We start from the raw sequence: 18335 nt of genomic DNA on the forward strand, positions 1-18335 counted from the left end.
GAAACTCGTGTGCTATCCAGTAAAACAGTAATAATATAGCCACTGCAGCAAAACTCGATGTTCGACTGCATGTGTACAGTAAGATCGGGCGCCGAAGAACGCAGGGGCTCGAGCGCAGCCTAGGAAAGTTCTTTTAAATTTTTGATTCTAGCCAGACCGTTCTTATTCCCACGCGCGCGGCGAGTCGAGTGACGTCATGACGTTTGTCATGTACATGTAGTGCAATGTAGTAGAGTCTACTTCTAAACTAGTGGGTGTCGTAAATGGGAATGACTGTACATGTAGCAGTTACTGTTTACACGTGTACATGACATGTACTCACCTCCCATACATGTACAGTAGGTATCGGTTATAGGGTGGGTGTTTGAAAAACGACTTTCTATTCTTATTTCCGATATTTCTTACACACGATAAAATCAAGTGTGGCATATCATATGCATGTGCGCAGGGGCAGGAAGATCATCGTTCAATGCAACGCAGTACTTCTGTCCGTGTGGGTGGTCATAGTCCCATAAGCTTACATGTGGCTAGGCAAAATGAGTTACATGGCCACAACAGTTGAATCTGCAGCACTACGACGCAACGAGAGTCACATCAGAACGGAATTGGACAGATGTTATTACTACAGGTGATACACTTTGTACTAATCTGGCATGTTTCGCTACACAAAGTCCATTCTTAGGACCGATATATTCTACTATTGGATAAAATTGCTTGTAAGAATAAATGTGCACTTGAAATCCATGTTATGATTATGAAAACATGAGGGTTCATTCTTGTAGGCAGTATATTCTTTTACACGACCACGCTATAACCGATACGCACTGTACAATGTATACAATTTTAAAAGTGTTCTTAAATCTGATAACTCTAGCCTGGACTGTTCTTAAATTTTGCCGGTTTTCCAGCCTGGGTGTTCTTCGGCGAGGTGTTCTTCGGCGCCCGATCTTACTGTACTGCTAGTACTTAGTAGTAATACTTGCGAAGGTCGTGCTCCGTGTTCCCTATGGCCATATGACCTAGTGACACATCAGCTCCCAAAATTGACTTGCCTAAAAGTAAAGCTCTAAAAGCACAGCGCTCACTACGCAACAACACTTTACCACAGAGAATAGACCGTCGAGTCGCTGACTCAGTGGTGTACGAGTTCCGGGGTCCAAATAGTCGTGACGTCAAATGTGTACGAGTTCTGGGGTCCCAATAGTCGTCACGCACGCTTTACGCTTGACCGATTGTACCACGCAGGATGATGATGATGATTATGCTGAACGAGTACGAGAGGTGGAGATGTCGAGTTTCACTCCACTTGTCCTGGCAACAACTGGTGGTATGGGCCGTGCAGGTACTGCATTCTATCGGTGGCTGGTTGTCCTTACGAAGGAGCGTGGATCAGTTGGGTATCATACCCATATCTCGCTTATCCGGAGCCGGCTGGCCTTTGCTTTGCTGCGTGCTAACATCATGTGTCTGCGGGGGGCTCGCTCACCATTTCCCTGGCATAGGGGGATGGATGACGCCTCTCCAGATGTTCCTGTTGCTGAAGCTCGCCTTGTTGGCAACTAGCTAACACGGGTAACGGATACTGACTGATCAACAGAGACTATCTCAAAAATGGAGTTATCATTGTGTGCAGATTGTAAAGTTTCATTTTATTTTTATTTACATTTTTTGTTTTGTTTTGCTTTGCAGTTGTTGCCGCGGTCAGGCCAGTGAAATCATGTTCTGTGATTGCCCGTATAAGACGCTTAAGAAAAAAATGATGTAGCTTTTGACGAAGAGGCGCAAGACCTACGCGGCCCGGCAGAGCTCCTGAAGTTCAGTGGCTGAACAAAGAAAATGCGGTGGTGCGCAATTTAAAAGGTGCGGGAGCTTGGTCTCCCTATGACTAGTGCTAGCAGTGGCAAGAGTACATAACCCCCGGGGGGTCACACACTTTGCTAGGAAATGTATACAGTATAGTGATGTACCCTACCGTTTAGTACTAGGAGCATGCACCACTAGCACTACGCATGGCAAGAACCATGCTTTGTTTCCGAAAGGACTCTGCTTGTGGAAAAAGCGTGTTTTTTTTGCTACATGTACTCCAGAGCCTCCTGTACTGTACAATGTAGTTCCACGTGACAACAAAAGACACCTATACTGTAGATGCTCCCCCCCCCCCCCCACCTCTACTACTCGTACTGTTTAAAAGTGGCACAAGAACCTGGGCAAGGTTGAGATGCCGTATTTCTTTCTTGCTCGTGAAATGGTTGGTGACGTGTTATTTCAAATAGCAATGAAAAATACCAATCGTGCACTCATAGCCATGTATAAAACAAATAAAATGAAACAATTCCAGAACGTTTTCTCGTGCCTATCATCAGTGGAACATCGTCACATAGTAAGAAAAACTAAAACAACCAGTTATATAGCTAGGATCAGATGAAAAGGAGCGTGAGAATGCAGCAGCTCGCGGTTATGCATAACACGTGTAGTGTGAAATTATTCAGTGGATATGAGAATGGTAGCAGTAGATGAATGCGGCAGCTGGGAGTGCTACCATTCTCATATCGACTGCATATTCTGAATGTGTTGTCTCTGCAATTGTTTGGCGCTATTTCTCGTCGAGGTGTGAACAATGACACATAATTATTTTGTTCACTGTGGTGTTATACTTGGGTGGAGAGTCCAGGATGAATTGATAAGAAGAAAGGAGGACCAAAGAGCTACAGGTACGCTTTAAAATCCCCTAACACCTCTTTTCGTTTGTCCCTCTTGATGTACTTTATACTTTGTACGGTTGAGGCAACGAACTGAAATAATAAAAACCAAAGCAAACCGAACCAAACACCACCTGTTATTTTACAACCAGCTCATACAATAACATTGAACGACACTGAGGTGAACAGGCATAGCGGTGGCCTGCGGATGCGAAGGCTAGTTGTGTTTCTGAATATTCAAACGATACGAACGCGAATCCAGCGAAAAATTAAACTAATTCTAGAACAAAATTTTAAGTTTGCATGCTTCCACACAATTTGACACTTCACATAAGGTATAAAAATTATTGTTTTCGTTCTTTTATCTTCAGGATTAATAAGGGAATAGCTGAAATGAAGAAACAAATGACTACACCTTCTGTAGGGAAAATTTCCTGAGATACAGCTCTCGTGAAAAGGTAGAATTTTACTGAAGCTTTAGCAAGAGGAATAATAGCAACGACAACACCGCATTGTTTTTGCATTGTTCTTGCTTACTGCCATGGCTGGCTATCGCCTCCCTCTCTCCATATTAGCCTATATCCCCTGGCTACGGGAAGGTGAAATAAAATAAATACATAAATATATATATGGAGACCTCACGAATGAGTCGGGGGAGAGGAGGTGAGTCTCTCAACCAATCGGGCCCATAACCCCATGAACTGCATCCTTGTTACAGTCATGTCTAATCCTGGGAGCACCCAGTTGACTGTGGGTGTCGGCGTAGTTCACGGTCCATAAAAATATTTACACGCTCCCTGCCACGGGCGCGAGTCTCGAACTCAGCTCAGGACCTCATGATTTTCAGGCAAGCCTGCCAACCAATCGGCCATATGAGTATTGTTGATTGTCCAGTTTCGCTCTCCTGGAGATGAGTAATAAGCAACGATCCCGAAAAAGGCCTTATCTTGCACTTATCAGGGTACGTATTAGGCGATTTCCACGGTGAGAGTGAGAACTGTGACTCAACTGTGCTTTTTTGTTTTCGTTATGTTTGTCTTTTGTTCCTTTTCCTATTTCCCTTGTACTTGTACTTTTTTTCTTCTTCTTCTCTTCTTTATTCTTTTTGAGTAATTGCAGTCTGTGTTTTCTCTCTTTCGTGGAGGGTTGCTTGTTGTATCCTTGGATTTTGGCCGTTACTTTATCGCCCTCATAATATTGGGCACCATTGCCCGTTTGGTCTGCGATACAAAATATAATTTCAACAACTACAACAACAAGCTGATCATTATAACACTAATTCCATGACGTGGGAAAAGAATCTAGCGATAGAAACCCATTCGTTTTACGGAGTAGCTTGACTGGGACGCGCCTGAGTCTGGCAAGGACCTTTGTTTAAATGTGGGCGGAGAAAAACAATGCGATAGATATGCAGAGGCATTGGCAATGCACTAGAAGCATCACCATATCCATCACTTATTCATCTCTGTCATGCGGTCTCAACCAGTCTGTGTTGGTAGTAGATTTAGGAGAGATGTCATTTAAACGGGGAAGCATAAAAGCAGCCTATCGCTTCGGCTAACAAGGAGCCCAAAATGGGACTTTCCTGAAGCTAAGAACTGAGATGGTGAGCATGCCCCATGGCAAGCAGAACAATACATGGTAAGCAAGCTCCGACGTAAGGGCATAGAACAGCAGAAACGTATTTACAGAAAGGGTAAGGGTAAGAATGCACCAATGTACATCATGGAGTAAAAGGTCGCTTCTCTGCTTCGTTAATCAAAGATTAACATTGACTTATCTGGCCCTTTGAATGGGCTTTATAACAGATTAGCATCATGAGTTTGACGCCTTACTTGAAGGATTCTCCAAAGGCAAAAGGATGCCTGGCAAAGGGAGTTTCCTACAGAATACAAAGTGAGAGGGTGTGATTATTGTTATGATGGATGGCAAGAAGGAGAACACAGCAGAAAAGAGTTGACAGCTTTTAAAACAATCAGAACCTGTCCTGAGGAAAATAGAAACAAAATAAGCGCAAAAGGGCGGGAATCCTTTCCCCAAATCCTCAAATACGTAGTGCGAATAGTGTGGACTCACAGTCACAACAGAGACTTCAATAGTGTTGAGGGCAGACAGTGGATCTTGCCTGGAACGTTATTCCAAGCAATGCTAAAGCAAAACAGGCGGCTGACTAAAGTATGCACCAGACTTATGGTGAATGTTGAGTATGAATTAGGACAACGGGAACAAGTTAATGGGAACGACATTAATTATAGACGACGAGACAAGAGACCAAGACGAACGAAACGACTACATTGAAGAGTGAGAAAAGAGAGGAAGAGATCAAATCTCAACGGCAAGATAAAGGGCCTGGGCAGCTATGGCCATTATGGGCGCGCAAGTAACTACCCAGGCCAACGGAACAAAAGGAGACAAAACGTGAGTACGCGAGTGCACGCAGGCCAGCTAGAAAAGGTACGGGAGGACATACATGTACCTAACATGAATAACAAATTTTGGGTAGCGCTAGCTACTACATTATGCGAAAAAAAGATAATGCCGCAACACCGCTAGGCATCACAATAAAACAATACCTTCCTTCATGGTCCTAGCCCATGCAGGAAGGGAACACTTCGCCCAGTAAGCCAGTTCACTATATGGGCCACAGTCAGCTAAACATGTCTTTGGGGTTTCGTGAATATTTTGAGACATCACGGTATGAAGAATTGTGTCTGTCAAGCACGTTCACGCTGTCCTTCATTAATCAACCAGTGGCGTGAGCATCTTGTCGAACTTCGTTCGCACACCTATTTGGCGGTCTAGTCCAAGCAGCTGGCGAGCAAAGTCACGTTCTTCAGGAAAACCATCTTTTGCTTGGTTTAGGCAGCTGTGGCCCCCCTCATGGCAGTGCTGTACAAAATATTCAAACAGCTCCTCCCTGCTGACCCTCTTCTCGCTGTGATTGCGATGCAACACTTCGCTCAGGAAAAATCCCAAGCCCTCGTAAAAATTCCTCCATTCGTCTACGGTAAAGACCCTGTGCTTATCTCTGTACCGCCGATGCCTCAGGCAGACGGTGATGTAGTCCTCCAGGGACAGATCCAGCTGATTCACGATGTACAGCTGCAATGCTGTATGCCATTTGGTGATCTCCATAGCAAACCAGAACTCATAACCAGGTAGGTTAGTTGGTTTTATACCCAGACACTCCAGTGATTCAGGCAAAATGTCACCGGTGCACGACAACGCCTCAACTACTGCGAGCAGTCTCTGAGCGCGATAGTGATTGGGAAGAAAAGGCACCCAGTTCGAAACGGTCCGTGAAATCTTCTTGATGAGATGTGTCTGATAGACTTCTAGTGTACCGCAGCGCTTTAACGAGAGGCTTGACAGAGCGCTGAGATGAGGCCATTCAGAGCAGCACTGCATTGTATTTGATAGGAGCACATCACCATCCAGGTTGGAACGCGTTGCAGCAGGAATCGGCAATGGAGGTGATTGCTCAATATCTTCTATCTTCAAGTTTGGCAAGTGCTTAACTACCGATTCTGGATGTGCCAGGCAAACCTGTCGGATACTAACGCGCAGAAAGCAGTTTTCCTCCATTTCCAAATTTGCCATCTCGGAAGAGAGCGATGGGAGACAAACTACCAGTTCTTCGTCGCTGGCACGTAGGACTGGACGTGGGATATCATGCACCACCTTAAGGAGAGGAAACGAAATTGGTAAACTGTTGGTCACATCAGCCAATGCCAAATCTAATCTACCGACGGATGTGGCCACATACAATGTTTTGCTGGTGCCGATGTATGATTCACTCAACAATGGGCTGATACCGTAGCGATGCTGTGCATGTGAAACAAACACACGAGAATGACAAATGATAACAACCATGCTCCATAGTACAGTATATTGCATACATACACTTGGAACATATACTTTCAAAAACATTTTTTTTAATAATTTTGCTCATAGTTGGCGAATCTTATAATGAATGCTCCAAAGTATCAAAATAGGCAACAAGTAAAGCCAGAGGCTCATTGACCACATGCACCATTGACCAATGGTTAGGTATAATTAATTTTACCGTTTTTGTTGTCATCTTCCTGGAAAGATTAAAATGGAAACATGTGGGCACAAGTTACAAACCCACATTTTCAATTTTTCAATTTTTCATTGGCTCACCATCTGAGTACTACATATTTATTATTATTATTATTAAAAAAAAACAAGGTAAGTTTTGGGTCGCAAGTATCCACGCAAACACACATCCAGTCACAATAAGGCATTTGTCAAAAGTATCCGAACGTTTTCGGTCCCTTCTCATCAAGGATTATACAGGGAATGGCTTAAGTTGGAAAGACTAAAACTTATATAGCGTAAAGATAATGAGATAACAACACTCGTGACAAGGTGGAAAATTATCAAGTTCAGCACGATACAAAACTCGAAGGAAAATAATAATAGTGACAACGTCTGTATAAGCCTAATTTGTGTGTACAGAAGGATAGTATAATTGGGTTGAAATTGTTCAAGTAAAGTGTCATGTTTTTGCGGCCAAGCTTGGCCGTTAATTTTCTAGGTGTAATGTACTGCTGTTATTTGTTATCACTTTGTCCCTTTCTCTTCTTTGTTCATTTTTCAGTTGCAAGTTTAGTGTTAGTACACGCATTCGTTATTGCTCTCGCTTCCATTGATAAAATTCACACTTGTAAATTTCACTGCTGTTGTTCTTAGTGTTATTTCTCTAACTTAGATTTTCTATAATAGTTCAATTTTGCTTTCATTTTCCTTTAGTACAACGAAGATTCCTGATGAGTGTTGTTCGAAAACTTGTTTGAATCCTCATTTTCACTACACCATTTCTTCACATTTTCATCGTTTTATTGCACATTGTCTCCACAGTTTTACATTACATGAATAAAATGTACACAAATGTCGATCCAGCTTGTATTACTGATTGCGGTTATCAAATTGTTGTCTCCTCGCCATTTAAATAACCGACGAGGAGACAACAGTCGTAAAATAGCAATGAAAAATATCAATTGTGCACTCATAATCATGTATAAACAATGAGAGTGATACGGACGAGGAGGAGTTCGACATCGACAAGAGCAAGTCTGCCATCTACAAGCATTTGGTGTCCAGTCCGGATTGTCGTAAGTTGTTTGACGATTCCTGGTTTAGTGTTATTTGTCGCGCGCGTTTCTTTAAGCAGTTGCAGGTGTTGGAAGCTGTATATATTCGCACACGTGACCCTGTTCTATGCAAGCAAAAAGAAAATGTTGTAGCACTCACACTTTTTAAATAATACGCACTCACCAGTTTTTGTTCACACGCACTCACAGCTGCCACATTCATCTACTGCTACCATTCTCAGATACACTGCAAAGGTTCACACTACACGCGTTATGCATAACCGCTAGCTGTGCTGCATTCTCACGCTTCTTTTCATGTTACTCTAGCTATATAACTGGTTGTTTAGTGATTCTTACTATGTGACGATGTTCCACTGATGATGGTCACACGAAAACGTTCTGGAATTGTTTCATTTTAATTGTTTATACATGATTATGAGTGCACAATTGATATTTTTCATTGCTATTCCTCGCCATTTGTTCAAATTATTATTATATTTCTTTTACATCGGAAGCTCAGCAGTGCAGCTGCACAAATAGAAAAAGGGACAAAATGGGACAAAAAATAAGAAAATTAGAAATGACAGACATGTACCAAGGTTGGCTTTCACCTCTCTCTCTCTGTCTCTGTCTCTCTCTCTGTCTCTCTGTCTCTCCCCCCCTCTCTCTCTCTCTCTCTCTCTCTCTCTCTTTCTCTCTCTCTCTCTATCTCTCTCTCTCTCTCTCTCTCTCTCTCTCTCTCTCTCTCTCTATGTCTCTCTCTTTGTCTCTCTGTCTCTGTCTCTCTGTCTCTCTGTCTCTGTCTCTGTCTCTGTCTCTGTCTCTGTCTCTGTCTCTGTCTCTCTCTCTCTCTCTCTCTCTCTCTCTCTCTCTCTCTCTCTCTCTCTCTCTCTCTCTCTCTCTCTCTCTCTCTCTCTCTCTCTCTCTCTCTCTTCCTCTCTCTCTCTCTCTCTCTCTCTCGCACTTTGTGTGCCAATGGGTCATGGACCAGGCGTTGAGTGAATCAGTGAAATAGATAAATAAAGTAAAGGTTTAAGCGATGCAAACAATAAGTGTACAGCTGGTCGCGAGAAAGTCGGAGAGCCCAGTAGATTTGTTTCTAAGGAAACCTGCATCCGTGCAGGCTTCGGGTATGGACATACTCCTAACCTCAAGGAATTAGAATTTTTTGATGGCAGCATGCCAGACCTACGCATGTGAAACTCGCTTGCACAAGAGAACATTCTGGCCCAACCGTGGCCACCGTGCACTACTGTTGCAGTCCTTGCCTATTTGTTGTCGTGGAGTAGTCAATGTAGGCTGTTGTTCAGTAAGTGACGCTTTGTGGCGCCTTCATTCGAGTTTCTGCGAAGGCAGGGATTATTTCCATGATGTCTCCATGCTGGTACCGTAGCGCAGATGTATTATTGAGACCCTCCCTGTGTGCTTGCCTGTAACGAGGTTGGATATGGCTCGCGCATTGCCGTTGGAGAGTTCAAAATTTGAATATTTCCCCAAATGATTTTTAGTGGATAGCTTTATTCAGGACCACTTGTTGGCGCTTGGGGCATGTTGTAGCAGACTATGATGGTGGTCTACCCCCAATTTCAGGACGTAATCCCGCTGCTACTGGTCCCTGAAGATGACCTTCGTAAGGGCCCCCATTGGACAGGCTGAATCAATCAATTCGTTTGAGGGACTCAGCAAGTCGCCAGTCAAAAGTTGGATGGCTAAACAGTACTAGGTAACTTGGATCGGTGTGCGAACATACCTGGTTTAGCTGCGCTGTGTTGTTGTGAGCAGCAGTGACCCCTTGCTCTTCTACCTTGTTTGAAGGCGTTTTATTTAATAGTTTTATCGATTTTTGATATTGGTCAATATCTAAAGAACAGAGGGTTTCTGGAGCAAACTGTCATAGTGGGTGTATGAGGTCCACCTAGGGATAAAAGAGCCAACTTTGAGCGAAATGGGGAAATTTGGCCATGTCCGGTGATTTTGGGTCGTTACAGACATTGGCCGTCAGGCGAAATAGCACGTCATAGTACATTTGAGATCAGCGGGAAGAAGATGACGACGTCCACTAATTTAGTATCTCTGCACACGAATCTGCTGTGTGTGTGACTCTGTGTGTCAGCTATGATATCATCTTCTGTGGTTCCATGCCTAGCATGTACGTCTGAACCATCCTGCAAAGTTTGAATGACGTAGGTTGAGCGATCGCTCCGCAAAACATTATTATTATTATGCTCTATTCGCGTTAGCATCAGTGAGCTTATAAAGCTCACATATAGCCTTCGCTTAAGCCGCAAGAAGGAGCAAGTGAGCGCGAGGAAGCGCAATGCACACAGAGCGTCAAAACAAAACAAAAAACAAAAAAACAGAAAAAAAAGAGACAAGCTGCAAGAAGGAGCAAGTGAATGCGAGGAAGCACAGTGCACATCAAGCATCACAATCACAAAAAAGACAAGATGGAAACGCAAAGTTATGTCCATTGTTGCATTAGCGGCTACATACAACCTTCACCAGGTCCTGCCACTGAGGGCGATCCTGGGCGAGCTGCTGCAGCCTGTTGCAGTCATCTCCATTATCTATATATAAAGGTATAAATTATGTCCATTGTTTCATTAGCAGCTACATACAGCCTTCACCAGTTCCCGCCACTGTCGACGGTCTTGGGCAAGCTGCTGCAGCATGTTCAAGTCATCGCCAGTCTCTAGGGCGGTATTATTTTTCAGCTTTTTGAGATCATTATTGAGCGTTCGCGGGAGCGTTGTTCTTGGGCGTCCCCTAAAGCTGGGGCCGTTACCCCCTAAGAAGTAAGCTCCCATGGCACGTCTGGCTGGGGCTGCCTCTTCCAAACGCAGCACATGACCAAACAGCCTCCATCTAGCATCTCTGATGATTTGGCTCACGGGACGAGATTCTGTGCGTTTATACAGGGAAGTGTTCTTTATTATGAGCGGGTATTTAATGCCTATCACTGTTCGCAGCTGCTGCCTGTGGAACGAGTCCAATTTCCGCTCCTGTGTCCCCGTGAGACTCCACGTGCCACAGTTATAAAGCAGGATTGGTAGAATGAAGCTATTATAGAGGCGCACTCGTAGAGACTCTCTGATGTGTTGCCCTCTCAGCCATATCACCCACATCCGGTGAAGTGCGCTTGTAGCCAACCGCTTTCGTCTGCCTATGTCCTCATCCACTCCAAGCATCGAGCCCAGCTTTATTGTGTGTCGCCACTGTTCCTCTATTCGATCCTTTTGTCTGCTTATCATGGTGTGTTCCGTCTTCCCCTCATTCATCTTCAAGTTCCACTCTGCTAACGAAGAGGATATTGTAGGAAGGCAATCTTTTAGATACTGTTGGTCGGTACTGATGAAGTCCACATCATCTGCATATTCCGACTCTCCGGGCAGAAGCAGCTGGACGTCTCGGTCTGGTCGCGGCGGTAGACGGTTTCGTACTTCTCTTAACGCAGCTTCCAGGTATATCGTAAACAATACCGGCGACAGAGAATCTCCCTGTGGAGTCCCATTGTATGTTTCAAGTGGCTGGCTCAGGATGTTGTTTAGCCGTACTTTAATGGTGGTATCCGTAAGTAAGCACTGAATAAGATGTAATTCGTCCCGGTTCACAATAGTCTCCAGCACGTTCATGAGCTTTGGTCTTGAAATAGTGTCAAAGGCTTTCGACATATCAATTCCCAAAATGGCGATATCTTCCTTTACTCTTTGGCATCTTGCTGCCAACCATCTGTAGGAGTACACAGCATCCGCTGTACTTCTCCCGCTGCGAAATCCGCTCTGGCAGGGCGAGAGGTATTGATCAACTGCCGGCTTAATACGCGTCAATACGATTAGAGACAGTAGCTTGCGTAGTGTATTTAGAAGGGTGACTGGCCGCAAATTTGCAGGAGGACCTCTCTTCTTGCCCGGTTTCGGCAACGGGACCAATATACCATCACCAAGCTGGATGCGTTGATCTTTAGCGTAATTATTGAATAATGTGGCTATGTTACCATGCAGTGATTGCGTCCCATACTTCAGGAGCTCAGCCGGGATTCCATCGGGGCCGGATGCTCTGCCGTTATTTAAACGTTTTGCAGCCTTGGACACCTCCTCAGTCGTTATGGATCGGTTCAGTGGCATTTCACTCCTCTCCAACATAGTTGTTGCTAGTGCCTGGTCGCAGAATATAGTTCTGAAGTGTTCCTTGACCGCTTCCACCGATTCCGCAGGTTGAGATATAATTTTGCCTTCAGCATCCTCAACGATAACCGGTGATTGTTTCTGACGACGGAGTAGCTGGGTTGCTTTGAACATCTTTGCGTCATTCTTTATTCTTCCTATTTCTCCCACTCGTTCATCAAGCCTGCTCGATGCCATCTTGAGGCATTCCCGCCGAATCTGGTGTGAAATGCGATTGCGTTCTTGCTTCATCTCAGAAATCTTCCCAGCGTCTTTGCAGTTAGTGAGATCCAAACGTAACTTGCGTTTTTTCTCGGCTAGCTGTTCAATGGCATTGTTATAGCCATTTGTATGTACTTTTCTTCTTTTTGGTACTATGCCAATGGATGATGCAGCTGACTCCTTCATAATGCCGGTGATCTTCCGGGCATGCTCCTCAACACCCATGTTGTCCATCTCACGGCATGTCAATTCCAGACCCCGCTCGATTGCCGCTTGGTATGCCTCCCTCTTGCTCAAGTCACTGAATTCAGATACACTGAATTTGTCATTGGTCTCCCTTGATATGCATGGCGCATTCAATTTCTTGTAAAGATTGGTCAGGTTGACTTTAGCGAGGACAAGGCGGTGGTCACTCTCCATCTTTGTCCCCGCATATGACCTCGCATCTTCCACCACAGAACGCTCACTATTCCGACAGAATATATAATCGATCTGGTTGTATATGGGTATTGCTGAACCACCGTCTGGGTTGTGACGCCATCCTGTCCATGTTGTGATATGTGCCGCACGGTGTTGGAATGCAGTGTTGCAAGCAAACAGGTGGTTGTCCGACGCAAAGTCAGTCAGAACCTGTCCACTGTAATTGCGGCGGCCTCTTGAGTGTGCTCCGCAGCACGACAAATCATGTCTCCCCGTAGCTGTAACGGAACGTTTTCCAACTTTTGCATTGAAATCACCTATCACGAAAAGCATGGCTGATGATCGAAGCTTCTGAATTGTCTCCAATAAACTGTTGTAGAATTCATCCAGACAGGCAGGGTCCTCCGCAACGCGTCCAGATGTTGGTGCATAAACGTTGATAAACGAGCACAGAGTTCTATCGGATAGCCATAGCTGCAGCACAGCGATCCGGTCAGAGATACTCCAGTATCTGTGAATTCGGGGCAGTAAACTTATTTTTACGGCGAATCCAAGTCCATAGTGTCGAGAGGTCGACGAAAGACACAGGAGTCGATAATTATCAATAATTCCATCGAAGCCCTGAGAGATTTTCGTCTCTTGCAGGCAGCAGAGTTCAGCTCCATATCTTGTTAGGTCACAAATAAGTTGATTCTTTTTCAAATTTGAATTTAGTCCACGAACATTGAAAGTTCCGACGTGAAACAAGCTACTCTTGTTTCTACGACTGCTACTCAGAATACTGCGGGTCCTCAAACCCACCTGCTCATTAGCGAAAGACATAGGCCATAGGGTTCAAGAACAGAACCACCATGGCTGAGAGGCGTCACTCTCTCATAGTGTCGAGAGGTCGACGAAAGACACAGGAGTCGATAATTATCAATAATTCCATCGAAGCCCTGAGAGATTTTCGTCTCTTGCAGGCAGCAGAGTTCAGCTCCATATCTTGTTAGGTCACAAATAAGTTGATTCTTTTTCAAATTTGAATTTAGTCCACGAACATTGAAAGTTCCGACGTGAAACAAGCTAAAACATACTTTTTGAAATTCTCTTCATAGTATATCTTCCACCATTGAAATTTCGAATTTCTTCCAAAAAGTGCTGAGAGGGGTGGCTTGCAAACTCGATATGGCTTGTTCCAGGCATGCTTTGGAGCCATCTTCTGTAGAAGTAGTGGCGGGGATCTGCCCTGCAACTGCTACAACAAAAAATGATTCGATCTGAGAAAGGGTGAGACCGCGAATCTCGGTTGAATATTGAGTATTTCAAGCCTTTTCACGACAAAGATGGAGTTCTTTTTGGAGAAGGACGTCGCGGCAAAGGACATGGTGTCCGACTTCTGGCGTCTGGTGAAGCCAGGGATCATTTGTCCAGTCAGGTCGGCAGCCTAACCGTTGGTAAGCTTGTGTTTGGATCCCGTTCTGCTCGATGTGGTAGATCACAAACAATTTGATATCGCAAAAATTGATCTCAGCATCGTGCGTACGGTATTTTATATTCAGAAAATCCCAAAGTGTCTCTGTGTGGCCGTCCTATGCCACGAGAAACTCCAATCAGGCTCCTATGTCCTCTCTGCCTTCATGATTGAATGTTCACTTCGTTTGAACAACGAACACAACAATCGAGGACGGCTTTGCAATGAAAAATACAGCTATACTGGAGCTGAAAAAAAGAAGAAAAAACGTGCTCAGGATGAGACTCGAGTACACGCATACTCTCCCAGCAGGTGAAACGCAAATTTTTGTGAAAAATGCGTGTCGCCGACTGACCAGTAATTTCGCCTGACGTCTTAAACTCATTGCATGTTCATATTCTCAGAATGTGATCATGCACAGCAATGTCTATTTATACAGCTTTCTAAGCAGTGAAGGGGCTATGAAACGTACTTGGTCCGCGTCAGCAATATTGTCGCTTTTCTTTCGCAATTTGAACTTAGATTTTGGACATCAACGCGTGCACTTGAGACGATAAAACTACGTATGATGGAAGGTAAGGTACAGAATGACAACTGTCCATGAGGAATTTATTGTACAAGAAAGGGTTCATACTTTTTTGGTCCTCCTTCAAAAGTCCTTGTCGCTGCTCTCGGCGCTGGTGACAAATATGTTTTGCTCGGGATCGATACTCTTGCTTTCGCAAGCTCATCTCTCTTACTCTCCGCTGGCTGGCTATATTCGTAAGGGAAGTCGACCGTGATGGTCGCCTTCTGCATAGGACTTAGCATGGGCAGCACGACTGCCTGTGTGGTTCAAATCAGTCGCTGTTTTTGGTAAGATTTATTTTGATTGACGATGTTGGCTACAGTACTCGCAAATCTCCACGATGCGCTGGATAATCCGAGCTTTCAGCTGCAGGTGAGGGAACTGCGATCTCTGCTTGGCGAGCGATCTCGGCCGTTTTGAAAAATGGAACTGATTCCGAGTAGCCGATTACTTTCTTGTGCGTCGCGCTGCTCTTGCCTGCGCAATGTGACAAGATAATCTACTTTGATGTGGCGCTGTATAAATCAGAATCGTCCAACCGTCGCTCTCGAAATCTAGCTAGAACTTTCAGGTACTAGTAAACTAACTTACTAACCAAAATTTGGATGAAATGGGCTGCCAAGTGAGCATTGGCGACATAAAAACAAAGCTGAAACTTGAAAGATAAGAGACAATATTGCTTACGCGGACTAAGTACATTAGCTTGAAAGGATGATGGGATTTGCACCAAATGTGAGTGCAACTTACTGTATAGTAGGAAATTTTCGGACGGAATTTATTTTCGTACGATTTCGTACACGGCTTCTTTTGTACTAAAATTAATTCCGTACTAAAATTTGTTCATGTGAAATTATGTACATTATACAGGCGTTCTACATGCAAACACGTGTATTTAGCATGCAGCACTGTACGAGAATATAATCCGTACGAAAGGTCGTAATTCGGCTTTGTCCGAAAATATCTCCGTCCGAAAATTTCCTGCTATACAGTATCCGGTGCAATCATATCCTTTCTAGTGTATGTTTCATCATTATTCTCACACCCAGTACTCACCACACAGAGAAGCTTGAATGTCTGCTCCGTCAGCAGCTGTTCTCGTAGCTTTCTCGACACTCTGCAGAGGCGGAAAATTGACCTGACATCCAGGCAGGGCAGAATTGACGAGGACCACACATCGTAGACGAGGCCCTCAAGATTGTTGGAGCTTTCATTCACTAACTGGTAATGCTCTTCAGCTGCATTTTCTTCCTCCACACCAGATATGTCCATAGAGCACCGTGCATGACCAGCATGATCAGCATTCGGCACTGGTGCTGACTGAGGACATCCAGGCTCAGCATGGATGCTCGGTACCGTCAAGTTCGTTTCATGCAGACTGAGATTCCCAGCTGCCAGTGCAACTGATGCTACATCATAATTTAAGCTATCCTGAAGTCGCCTGGAAGCACATTCCTGACTATTCGAACTGGCACCACAGGAAAGTGGGTCCAACGGATTCTCATCTGTCGCACATGGACGCGAAGTTTGCACATCGGCTTTTGAGCTCCCACCTTCTGAAGCCTGACGCCGTTGAATTTGTTGTGATTGGAGTTGGTGCGAATGTGTATTGTCATCTTCCGTCTCTGCTTCAGTCCTTGCCTCATCGACTCTGTAGAGGCAATACATACCAGAACACAAAAAAGGTTTGAGCCCTTCACTATTCTGATATGGGCAGCCAATGAGAAATATGGATTTTCAACACACATACAATACATCACAATAAGGCTTGAAGTCAATGACGTCAGAAGTCAAAGCCTTATGACAGATTCATGTGGAAAATAGACCGGCTCGGATCAGCTATGATTGTTTCAAGGCACGGAAATGGTAAGCATCCTTGAAAAAAATACTGGATCGGAAAAGGAAAACTGGCTGTGCGCTGCCAGAAATATTGCGGTTGTTGCTGCTCTGCACGTACGTAAATTACATCCTACACATTTCGGACTTGTTCTACGGACGTATCCTACATGTAAGACTGATGGGAAAGTTAAGAATTCGGGTAAAAATGCACAGCATGCGGCTAAAAATGTATAATGACAAGACTCTATTCCTGTTTCCTCTGGGACCAGACTGCGATAATACTCAGAAAAAGGACACACCACAGGCTCTTTGCGAACATCTTGACAGTTCTCGGTTTCACGAGTATACTTTCAAGCCTTTTCATCAGGTGAAACACAGGGGGACAAGAACAGTAAATTAAGTTCGGTAAGGAGGTGATTAAACAGTGCAAAGAAGAAAATAGTTAAAACTATCAGCGAAAATGCGTGACCTTTACATATAGAAATAATGACACAAAGGTGCAAGAGCGAGAAAACCCAAAAAGCGTGACAATTATTGCTAAGAACCTTCACATTCTTCGCGACACCTCTAAGTTAGGTCATGTCGAGTCATATAATCATACTTCTACTTGGTCCGCGTCAGCAATATTGTCGCTTATCTTTCGACAATTTGAACTTAGACTTTGGACATGAACGCGTGCACTTGAAGTGATAAAACTTGGTACGATGGACGGTAAGGTATAGAATGACGACTAGCTGCGAGGAATTTATTGTCCAAGGAAGGGTTCCTACTTTTTTCGGTCCTCCTCGTCGCTGCTCTCGGCGCTGGCGACAATTATTTTTGCTCGGGATCGACTCTCTTGTTTTTGCAAGCTCATCTCTCTTCCTCTCCGCTGCCTGGCTATTTTCTAAAGAGAAGTCGATCGTGACGGTCGCCTTCTCTATAGGACTTCGCCTGGGCAGCACGACAGCCTGTGTGGTTCAAATCAGACGCCGTTCTTTGCAAAATTTTAATTTGAACGACGACGACGCGTACAGTACATGTACTTGCAAATCTCCACGCTGGATACTCCGAGCGAGGAGCTGGAGGTAAGGGATCTGTGATCTCAGCTTGATGAGCGATCCCCGAGGTGAGCGATCTCGGCCGTTCAGCAAAATGGAGCTGATTCCGAGTAGCCGATTACTTTCTTGTGGCATGCGCTGCTCTTGCCTTCACAGCGTAACAAGATAATCTATTTTGATGCGGCGCTGTATCAATCAGAATCACCCACCTGTCGCTCTCGAAATCCACTCGAAATCTAGCTAGACCTTTCAGGTACTAGCAAACTAACTTGCTAACCAAAACTGGGATGAAATGGGCTGCCAAGTAAGCATTGGCGACATATAAACAAAGCTGAAAGATAAGCGACAATATCGCTGACGCGGACCAAGTATAATAATTAAAGATAAATGATGCGCCTGTCTTAATAGGTTGGTTGGGTCGAAGGAACTGATTGACTACGAGGCTAAGCCGCTTAAGGCCTTAGGTTCAGCTCGCCCTTGAATGTTTGGTTAACTGAAGATTCGTAAGAAAGATTGTCCTGTCTGTCCCATCCTTTCGGTGTCAGGTTCTTTCCAGTACAACATTTCTCGTTGGTTATGTAGAGTGCTGCAACCCATTTTTAGAATTATACTGTCGATATTTAGATCTAAACACACGGCGAGAAGACAATAATTTGATAACCGCAATCAATAAAACTAGCTGAACCGACATTTGTGTACTTTATTCATGCAATGTAAAAACGGTGGAGATGATGTGCAATAAAACGATGAAAATATGAAGAAATGGTGTAGGGAAAAAATATGGATTCAAACAAGTTTTCGTACAACGCTCATCAGG

The 18335-nt window shown here is 44.4% G+C and overlaps 1 protein-coding gene across 1 annotated transcript; it reads right to left on the minus strand.

Moving 5' to 3' along the window:
• Window positions 1-4630: 4630 nt before the first annotated feature.
• Window positions 4631-16286, minus strand: LOC135825864 (uncharacterized). Its single transcript, XM_065338498.1, has 2 exons — window positions 15696-16286; window positions 4631-6524 (listed from the first exon to the last, which is right to left on the minus strand). Exons 1-2 carry the CDS (start codon window positions 15909-15911, stop codon window positions 5439-5441), a joined length of 1302 nt encoding a protein of 433 aa, XP_065194570.1. The 5' UTR covers window positions 15912-16286; the 3' UTR covers window positions 4631-5438.
• Between the last annotated feature and the right edge of the window lie 2049 nt (window positions 16287-18335).

The sequence above is a fragment of the Sycon ciliatum genome, chromosome 10 (genome assembly GCF_964019385.1).
Source record: "Sycon ciliatum chromosome 10, ocSycCili1.1, whole genome shotgun sequence".
Lineage (NCBI taxonomy): Eukaryota > Metazoa > Porifera > Calcarea > Leucosolenida > Sycettidae > Sycon > Sycon ciliatum.